Source organism: Acanthisitta chloris, unplaced genomic scaffold (genome assembly GCF_000695815.1).
Source record: "Acanthisitta chloris isolate BGI_N310 unplaced genomic scaffold, ASM69581v1 scaffold11559, whole genome shotgun sequence".
Lineage (NCBI taxonomy): Eukaryota > Metazoa > Chordata > Aves > Passeriformes > Acanthisittidae > Acanthisitta > Acanthisitta chloris.
In genome coordinates, this window is record NW_008690870.1 from 30,224 (window position 1) to 41,249 (window position 11,026).

The window sequence follows — 11,026 nt, forward strand, 5'->3', positions numbered from 1 at the left end:
GCTTGCTTCATCCACGTCAGACTCCTCGTTTCCTAGGGAGGAAGATGACAGACAAGGCAAAGTATCACAGAGGGGAAGGAGCATAGTCAGTATTTTTCCATGTATGTATTAGTCTGTTGTTTGAGGTTTGTATTTTTGCCACAATGTTCATCTCAGCAGTTCAACAGCACTTTGCACATATGAATCAGTTGTTGGAAAATCTAGGTGAGCCACGTATCAGACTCCTCGTTTCCTAGGGAGGAAGATGACAGACAAGGCAAAGTATCACAGAGGGGAAGGAGCATAGTCAGTATTTTTCCATGTATGTATTAGTCTGTTGTTTGAGGTTTGTATTTTTGCCACAATGTTCATCTCAGCAGTTCAACAGCACTTTGCACATATGAATCAGTTGTTGGAAAATCTAGGTGAGCCACGTAAATGGATCATCAAGTAATGAGTATAAACTGAAAGACGAGAAATTCAGATTGATATTAGGAAGAAATTTTTTCCTGTGAGAGTAGTGAGACCCTGACACAGGTTGCCCAGGGAGGCTATGGTTGCCCCATCCCTGGAAGTGTTGAAGGCCAGGTTGGATAAAGCCTTGAGCAACCTGCTCTGGTGGGAGGTGTCCCTGCCCAGGGCAGAGGGCTGGGACGAGATGATGTTTGAGGTCCATTTCAACCCCTTAGCATTCTATGATTCTATGAAGTGCTGATCACACTTCACAATCTTCAGGCACGAGAATGGTACTTTTAAGAGTAGTAAAATTATGTGAGCAACTGAATAAGCATCTGCAGGACTTGACACCTAATTTGTCACTGAAATACAGTTTAGCACAGAATCATGTGGCTTTCAGTTTCAATTCTGTCCATTTCTGGTTTCCACTTCAGAACATAATCTATACAATATCCATCCAAAGTGAACTAGAATGAGTCCAAAATTGTCAGCTGCAACCGGATGTTTGTGTGATACCAAATGCTTTCCTAAATCCCATTAGAAAAACAGTTAAGGCTTCCCTTACCAAATTAGACACTGATTCATCAATGCCTTTAACACTTAGATTGCACCCTAACAAGCTTTAAAATACATAACCAGCTTTTGGTGATTGTGTGCTGCAATTTGCATGTCAAATCTCATTAAGTTCAGTGTATTTACAAAGAGCAAAGTGCTTTGAAGCTGAGCAGCACTATGAAGATTGCATTTGTCTATACTACTTAAATTTTACTACCAAAAAAAAGGAACTGACCCAAGTAAGCAACTTCTTTCCAGCTCAAACCCATGTCTTCTTGCCAGTCCTTCAGAACTTCTAATTTATTTGTTGCACTAACTTTTGCTACACACCCCAGCTGCATGGCTGATAGTGTTTTTGAACAATCTCTTTCAGAGATGAGTCGAACCTAATGAAATAAAATCAAGTTACAATAAATCCTACATATAAAGAAACAAGACATTGAATAACTGGTTTCTTCAATCAAAACTCAGAGCAGAAGTGTTTAGCATCCAAAACCACATCACAGGCTTGAAGCTGCTTTGGGAAAGTGAAACACCAGGCTTTAACCCTCCCTGATGTTCAAAAAAGGAATGTCCATTTGTCTTATATACAACATGTACCAAACAAAATACTGGATGCCACAGTACAGTGTCATGCTGAATATCTAGTGCAGTATCATCTAATCAAGTCTCAATAAGGAATAAGAGAATTCCGAAGGAAGATTTCTGCAATATTTGTAGAACATTATGAAGCACTTTCCTTGACCCTTCTCCTTAATAACATAGCTTTATTAGCACTTCAGAGCGTCCAAAGAACACTAAACAGACTGAAGCAACACAGCACATTTATCTCTGGAAGTTCATTCCAAATTTGAAGTTTCAGAAGCAATGTAAAAGACAAGCTAAAACCAGAAGTTCATTTCATTTAGAAATCTCAGATGCAACTCCTTCAAGTTTTCTGTCCAACATGTGGACAAGCTTATCTTCCCTAACGGCTTTTAAATACTAAAACCAACTTGGCACTGATTTTAGGTACAGAAGGAACAGAAATGATGCAAAAAGCAAGACAGGAGAAGCAACATATACTAGAAATAAAGTGCAGCACAAAGACCAGAAGGCTTTTAGTGAAATATTCCAAGTCAAAGCAAGTATGGAAACAGGCTCCCACAGGCAACAAAAGAATGATGACAAGCTTCCTTCTCCTTTTGCTTCACAGAAAATGAAACTCAGGGAATGTTGAAAAACCATCTACTCCATTTCACAGCCCCAAGGCAACAGCTGCATCAAAGGATATCATGAAAGTCTCATCTAGCTGATTATAAAAAATCCCACAACAGATACTCCAAAAACATATCTGGAATAGTCCACTTGGGGCACAGCTACCTGTGTTTCCATCTGCAACAGAATTGAGTGAAGGCTCTTTGGAGACAGCCTAAATCTGAATGCAGTTCTTACCCACAAAAATGATTCTAGTTGTATCTGTTGCACAGACAGAAAATAGCCAGGAGGCTAATTTTACATAAATGCAAGCTAAGACTCAGATCAGCAGAATTTAGTAGCAGTGATAATAATAACAACAACAATAATAAAAGTAGCCATGTTACAATCTGTGTTGTTTTAGCTTTTCATTTACACTGGATTCTTACAAATTTAAAGCACATACATTACGGTTAAAACAGCTATGCAGACAACAGTGTTTGGGGTTTGATTTCCTCACTTTGCAACAACCATGGGTGATCTTTGACAAACCAATTAATTTGCCTGGACATTTCTTCTTCTTATATTGTGAAGAGGTAACAACATATCCCTGCTTGATAAAGTTGATTTCCAATTAATGAGTGTCTAGACTACACAGAATATGAGTGGTGCTAGCAAAACACCATGAAAATTTCTTCCTGAATTTTTCCATGACAACAAGGCTAAGAGAATTGGGTTTGTTCAGCCTGGAAAAGAGAAGGCTTCAGGGTGACCTAACTGTGGCCTTTCACTACCTGAAGGAGCCTACAAGAGAGACTACGGACAAGGGCCTGGAGTGACAGGACAAGGGGGAACAGGACAGGCTTCAGATTGACAGAGTAGGGTTAGACTAGGTATTAGGAAGAAATTCTTCCCTGTGAGGGTGCTGAGGCACTGGCACAGGTTGCCCAGAGAAGCTGTGGCTGCCCCATCCCTGGAAGTCTTCAAGACCAGGCTGGATGGAGCTCTGAGCAAACTGGTCTTGTGAAGGTGTCTCTGCCCATGGCAGGGGATTGAAACTAAATGATCTTTAAGGTCCCTTCCAACCCAAACCATTCTGTGATTCTGTGAAACAGAGAAAGATGCTACAACTACTGTGAATGAGATTGAGAACTTTCTCAAAAACCTGTTTTCCTCTAAGGGATCTGAGAACAACATTTGTCCCAGCCAAGATATTATGCTTCTTGACCACAAATACTATGAAGTAGCTTCAACTTATATGCTGCAAGAATATAAGCTTTTAGAATCTTTAATTGTCCAGGTTACATCAGACATAAAGCCTCACACTTCAGAACAACACTTACCTGGATTCCTCTTTTCTTTAACAGGTCAATACCAACAATATCTCTGTAATCGTAGGATACCATTTCCTTGTGATCTTCTGTCACATAAATGCGACCGTTTGTCAGACATCCCTCAATACTGCAAACCAGCAGCTTCACCTCTTTCAGTGGCTCTTTGCCAAAATATCCAAAGCTAGACAAAGAAGTTATCTTTTTAGGATGAAAGTTTTGGCACAATCCAAACCCAAACATTTAAAATACAATTGTGATCTTCAGACAGAAGAATCAGCTTTGAAATTCTTCTTTTCTAGTATCTTTTCCCATCATTGTCACTCTCCAATTATACTGTTCCTCATCAAAGAAGAAACCAGAACAACCCAAAACACAGCTCAGTTATGTTGTCCATTTAAATTGTAGGATGAAATTTATTTCCTTAGCGTAACAGGTTACGTTTTGTGGTGCTTATCTGGGGCAAAACCAAAGTGGAGTAAAGGATGAAAAAGGCAGAGAAAATCTATGCCATTCCCACCCATTATTTCCTTAGAGAAGTGCAAAGTAGCTGCAAAGAAAAGGCACCTGGTGGAATGGAATCAGTTCATGCCTTCTACACACTCTCATTCCTGTGCATCAGTTATTGTGGTCCAGACCATGGAAGTCTTGGACACCTCAGCTGGAAAAGCCAGAAATGACGTTAACACTCTGCTATGGTATAGTACGGCTTACACTTTTCTCCAAGCTGAACTCAAGAAAAAAACCCATGAAAAAACAACCACAATATAACAAAGATCATTCAGTTAATTTTTACAGAGATAGGAAAAAATGATGGGCAGAAATAAAGTTTCCCACTTATCTTTGATCTCACATTATGAATTCACATGAGCATGCTTTGAAACAATGAGGCATATCAAAGAAATACAAGGATAACAATTGTTTTTACCTCAGTACTCTCTGCTCTGCAATGGGCCAGTCAATGTCTATGTCAATATCCACACTGTGCTCTGCTCGCATTTCATAGTAGGCCATTTTACCACCCTAAATGAAATACAATCCATTCAAATCTTCTGCTTGGGTTAACACAAATACAAAACTGTACAATTCAGCACCATGTAATAATGGTCACAGTAGCTTCCATAAAAGTGATGCATCGATAATGATGCTTTTGGCAGTGACGCAGAACCAAACACTTGAAGGAACCTTCTGCAGGCAAGGGTTAATAAGGATTTTCATTTTACAACTAGAGAAAGTGTGCAAGATGCTATGCATTATAGTAATTACATCAAATTAATTTAACTAGATATTTTATTCAGCAAAATTCACTACCTTTAGCATTTACTTAGTAAGAGTATGATTATTTTTTGTTTACTGTCTACACAAAGACTTCATTTCAATTGGAAAAACATCCACCACATCCCAATGTAATTAAAAAAACGGAAAGCCCTGATTCTCAGAGCTTCATAAAAATGTAGAATTCAACACAATTGTACTATCCAGATCAATGCCTGAAAGTTGACACAGCACTTAATCCCACCTTGTCTGGATTCCTTGGCTCTGCATGGTCTGTGCAAAATACAGAGGCCTAAAGCTAGTACCTCTGCATTAGTGAGGTATCTGGAAAAGAGAGAAGCAAGAACCTGGTATTCTTGAGATATCTAGTAAGGTGTTCCCACTGGAACTATGGAAATACCCACACTGGGCTTTTTTCAGTTCTGCTGAAAATGGTCTGTAAGGCTGACTGATTGATAACTCATCATGATACTTGTAGACAAGCAAAACAAAAGCTGAAGTGAATATAGTTGTTCTGCATTGCTACATTGGGACGTAAACATCAGGAAAGGGAAAAGACTGTTAAAGTCACTCTACAGAATTGGCATAAGATTAAACTGGCCAAAAATACAAATGTATAAATACTGACAAGGCAATAACACTGCATGGAGCTCAGTTACACAGCCTTAGTAGCACTAAAATGAGTTACAAGATATGCTGGTGAACTGATGTAAAACTCAGTATCATATTGGTTTAGGGTTCTAGCTATATACTGCACAATATTATTTTTATAAATTTATTGGGTGCAGAGGATGCTGTTACTGGAACTACCCTAGCTACAGCTACCCTACTAAGTTACAAACAATAAACACATTGTTCTGGGGTCTAGAGTGCTGTTATTTCATAATGACTGTATCAGAAATCAACATACATTGATGACTGCATTCAGAACATACACTGAATTCAGAACTCTCTATAACAAGGGTAAAAGGTGTATTATTCTCAGGAGCATGAGAAACAGAAGCACAAACCTGCAAGAGGCCTTTCTCAATCAAATGTCTCTTGGCAAAATAAAAGGAGCCATTTTCATACAGCTCCCCAGGCCAGTCTTGCCTCCGGTACCGTTTTGCTGGGTTCAGGTTTTGGGGTTCTGTCATCTTGTTTTCTGTTAACAGAGCAAAAAAAAGGACTAAATAAGTTTTACAGAATCTCTGTTCAGAGTCACTTAACTTTCTAAACAGCTTTCTGTCAAAAAAATTAAGGGCACAATTCAGCCTCTCTCGTTATTGCCTCTCGTTGTTTAGCTTTATAAAGAATCATAGAATGGTTTGGGTTGGAAGAAACCTTAAAGATCATCCAGTTCCAATCTCCTGCCATGGGCAGGGACATCTTTCACTAGACCAGGTTGCTCAGAGCTCCATCCAACCTAGCCCTGAACACTGCCAGGGATGGGGCAACCACAGCTTCTCTGGGGAATCGCTGAATTGCTTCTCTTTCTCAGAACGGTGGATAACAAACTGGAGGACTACTATGGATGTCTAGCAGAGGAAAAGGAAATTTTTCATTCCAACTTTAGAAAAAGACAAAAAAGCACCAAACAACCCCCCCAAACAACGAATCAGAAAACCCCTAAGAGGTTATCCCAATCTGTTTACTAAAAGGAGTAGGGGGGACATTCTTCTAGACTGTCCTTGCCAATGCACATAGGAATACCCTGAATGAACTCTGAGACCTGAAAGGATAAATCTGAAATCCAGAAGGTGAAAAAACAAGAGCACACATGAATAATTTTTGCCTGTGAAAACATCTTGATGCTTCCCCAAAATACTTCCCATTTAAGGATATGCATTATGTGAACTTTTTTTAAGTGGTTTAATCCATGTCCACAAACAAGTGTCCTTGAACAAGCACAATCCCCTAAAATGCCATATTGCTACCAATGCCAGCAGTGCATGCAGCAGAAACTGAACCAGGGACCAGAGACTTCTGTCCTTATGCCACTCAAATTCATGCAAAAAGCAACTAAAATTCACCAGGTCTCACAACCTTTTAACCATGAAAAGGTTACGGGGCAGTCTCAAACACCCAAAATATCCTGAGGCTTTAGTATACATACACACACCTTGTGTTTCATAAATACACTAGAGCTTTGTGCTCAATGAAGTAAACACTTCCAGTCAGAGAGAAACATTTTTCTCTTTCAGAGTGTATCAATATTAAACCTTCATGCAGAAGGAACAACAGATCTACACGTTAAAAAACCCTTACAATAATCGGTACTCTAAAGCTGTATGGAAAAACAAAGAAAAGAAGCAAAAAGCCCACTGTATACTGCTCATGCAAATCACTGTCACCTGAGACACCACAGTCCAGGAAAGACCATTTGCATTTATCCTTCAGCTGCTGCTGTTTGCACAGTGTGTTCCTTGTTCTCCTCATATATCCTCCTTGCAACTGAATGATTCTTTAACTCTTGCCACATTAAAAGCCTCTGGATGTCATTTTGTACTAAAAAGAATTACTTGCTCTTTTAGGTAGGCCTTGAGGCTTTTTTCTTTTAACAATCTACCTCTAGAGACAAGGTGGCACGCAGCCACTTTAGAAAGCCACAGCCAGATGAGATTTAGCCTTTCAGAGATGTCTCTTGTGGCATCTCAAGATATGAAGTGCCTAAAGTGCAATCCACAGAATCCTGAAATTGCCATCCACAATTCTGATACTCCTCTTTTACTTTACAAATCAACTGTGTCAGTTATTGCTCCGCTTACAAGGAACAATGAGAATGTTCAAGGGTTTCCTCTAAACAAAGGCTTAACTTTTGTTCCAACTGATCTCCAATACCAAGCTTCATTTATTTCACATGCACCTTTACAGCATGATGCTTTCTAAACTAGTAAAATAATTTTCATCTGAAACAATTTAGATCTCAACAAAATAATTGTAGTTTCTAAAAAAACAAAGAAAACATTTCTGCTCTAATCACAGAAATAAAAAGAACAGAGATCACGTGCGGAATAGTTCTCTGTACAAGGACAAAAGGTACTTTAGAGCTGCAACAAGGTGCAATCTTTATTTGTTAGGATTTCAGTGTTTAGTCATCTTGGCAACTGTAGCCAAGAGACATATTTTCTCTGGGAAAAAACACTCATATTCTTCTAGATAAGCTAATTAACATGAGTTCAGCCCTCATGACTCAAAGGCAGTTTGCAACGTGACATGTCAGCAGTCAAATTAGCCGGATGAAACAAAGCCTCAGTCTCCAGGCTAAGAGATTGCCATCCTATCTTCAAGACTTTACCTCAGGTTATTTTTCATTTGTTAGCTACTGCATAGCAAGAACAATTAATTTGCTAGTTAAGACAGGATCTCAGTGTCACTTCTCAATAAATGTGAATACCCACCAAGAAGTTAACATGTAAGGTTTAAGGTTTTTTTGAGCTATATTTTCAGCCTAGACAAGCTAATATAATCTTAATTTTCAATACCTTATCACTTCTACAAAACAATTACAGAAAGGCTGAGCAATGCTCAGTAACATCAAGACAGCACTGCTTAAAACTAATTTCTAAGCCATCTCACGTCTCTCTGAGAAGTCAGGCCCTGCCTCTGATACTACTTCCTAAAACACCATGGGTATGAAAAGGAACCATTTGAAAAAAAATAAATGAAGTATAACTGTAACCAGAACCACTTAAACATTACCTCCTTTTTTTACCTCGCTCCATCTAAACTGATGCCGCCTCACAACAGAGAAGACAGAATCAAACCCCTCCTTCTGGATCAGATCTGCCACTTTTATAAGATCACTGGGGTGTAAACAGGGAGAAGTTGCTTGAATATTTCCTACAATATCAACCTCTAAAGAAAAACAAAGAAACATTTATGAAACTATTCATATTTTTAATAACACAACTGCAAAGTGTGGTATGAGGAGAATTTTTCTAGCTTTTATTTACTAAAGGCTTTACTTATTTATCTAAATAATAAGTGGATCATCCCTCTGGGGCTACAACATGAAAGCTCAGCATATTTCATTACTGATTTACCATGATGATGATTAAGAAACTCTGTGATGGCTTCTAGAGAAGTTGAGGAGTCTTGAGAAACTTCAGGGCTTCTGCGATGAACCTGAGCACCAAACTGCTTTGCAACCTTCTCGATTTCATCATGGTCTGTAGAAACCCAAATACTGTTGGCAGACAGTGACAGAAATTAATAGAAAGAATAACTCCCAGCACTGTTGACTTACCTGCCATAAGCTAACACCTTGGTCTATGTCTGTACTACACCTTACAATGAAAGGAACTAGTTCTTATGTTTACATTAGAAAAACTATCCCGTTCAGTACAACAACAGGGATAAAACACAGTTACTAGATTGTAGTATCTGCAGCTTGAGTTGCATTCCATGCAGGAAGCCTAAGCAACATAAAATTCAGAAGTGTTACCAGAAAAACCCAGTGTCAGCACACAGAATTTTTAGATGTGCTAACAGATCAATGAATTGCAAATGGGTTGAATGAGGCATTAAAAAACCACATGAGACTCGATGTTTCTTGTTCAGAAACAAGACTGACCACAAGTAAAATTGCCATAAAGTTAGAAATTAGCTGATTCTGCAGGTGTGTTAAAATGTGCCAATTAGGCTCCATATAATCCCAGAGAAAGAGCTGTTCAAGTTGCAATCACATATGCTTTGGCACAGAAAACTTTCAATACTGGTAAAGCAAGATCATGATTGTTCAGGGATAATAAACATTTACAAAAGGAAGGGCTAAGTCTGAATGTTATGTGATGATAAACACTAGCTGAGCAACTGTGAGGCCACTGCTGTCATCACTGTGACAAAAAAAGCATGTGAGACATAAACCCAAAAGCTATAAAAAATAACTCCTCAGCATTCTCAAGGCACTATCCATAGCAAATGGTGCTTTAGTCACATTTTTTCACCCAAAGACACCATGGGATCATCAGAATAAAAATATGCATGACAGCAATAGCAATGTCAAGTCACACCCATGTGAACAAATACAGAGGAAATACTTTCTGTAAACTGCTCAGGGATGGTCAGCTTAAATATACACTCCCCATACAACTACCAGAGCTTTATTGTGTGGCAGGTACCCTGCCAGCACAGCTGTTTCAAAGGTGACTTGCATAAACCTACTGCACCTGTTAGGCCTCAAAGTTAGGCTGCACAACCCTAACTGTCTTCCTGTTGGGCAAATTCAGATGCCAAATAGGAGCCACCAGAGGTCATTAAGCAATATGGATCCACACGCATTAAGTAATTATCAGTAACTTAGGTTGAAAACATTTTTGACTGTTCCTTTTTCCAGCAAAGATAATCCATCCCTGGACATGCCAAGTTCAGCTGCACGTGGTCCCAGACACCCCTCACCAGACCAGCTTTGCACAGGCAGATGGGGGCACCAGATGGCCACCAACCAAAGTAATCCTGTGATCCAAAAACTCATGGGAATGCCCTACAGCCTGGCATTTCCATCAATGCAGACGTCTGAATAAAGTGAAGATGCCAACATTAACCAGCACACATCATCAACTAATGGCCACTCAACCACGAATCAGAACAACTTGAATTCCAAACCACTGTGAGACTTTGATTCCTAGTTCTTTTGCTGCTCATCCTCACCAGGAAGCGACAGCAAATTCAGGGCAGAGTGCTTGCCTTGCCAGAGCCCTACCCTGGTGCCACGTTAACTGCACCCCCCTGTCCTGCAGTGAGGATCTCCTACCACACACCTGCCTCGCTCAGAGACCTTCACTCCCTCCTTCTGTGACCCTCACTCACAGCAAGGGTCAGGCTGGAAGGGCCCACGGAGGTTACCTAGCCCAACCTCCCTGCTCACGCAGATCACCTGGAGCAGGTTGCACAGTATCCCGCGGAGGTTGAGTTTTCAGCCTCTCCAGTGAAAGGAGACTGCACAACCTCTCTGGGAAACCTGTCCAAGTGCACAGCAAAGCTCTTCCTTATGCCCAGGTGGAACTTCCCATACATCAGATTCTTCCCGTTGCCTCTCGCTCTGCACCACCCTCTGACACCTCCCTGCAGACACCGACAGACACCACCAAACCCCTGGACGACCCCGAGGAGCAGTTTCGGCCAGGACAGAGCGCCCCGGGGCAGACCGTAAGCCCCGCAGAGGAGCAGGGAGCAGCCAGCAGGGATCCCGCAGAGAACAGGGATCCCGCAGAGGGCAGGGATCCGCAGCGAACAGGGATCCGCAGCGGGCAGGGCGGTCCCCAGGGCAGCCC

The 11,026-nt window shown here is 40.5% G+C and overlaps 1 protein-coding gene across 1 annotated transcript in view; it reads right to left on the bottom strand.

The window, feature by feature from the left end:
- CMAS (cytidine monophosphate N-acetylneuraminic acid synthetase) overlaps positions 1-8,954 on the bottom strand; it is a gene marked incomplete at its 5' end in the record, with an annotated part of 9,189 nt that extends 235 nt beyond the window's left edge. Inside the window, 8 exons of the mRNA XM_009082001.1 lie at positions 1-21; positions 214-232; positions 1,226-1,376; positions 3,510-3,681; positions 4,426-4,520; positions 5,783-5,916; positions 8,454-8,609; positions 8,798-8,954. The exon at positions 1-21 is cut by the window's left edge and continues 235 nt beyond it. Of these exons, the coding sequence (XP_009080249.1) occupies positions 1-21; positions 214-232; positions 1,226-1,376; positions 3,510-3,681; positions 4,426-4,520; positions 5,783-5,916; positions 8,454-8,609; positions 8,798-8,954 (905 nt within the window). The remainder of the gene's footprint in view (positions 22-213; positions 233-1,225; positions 1,377-3,509; positions 3,682-4,425; positions 4,521-5,782; positions 5,917-8,453; positions 8,610-8,797) is intronic.
- Positions 8,955-11,026: the final 2,072 nt, after the last annotated feature.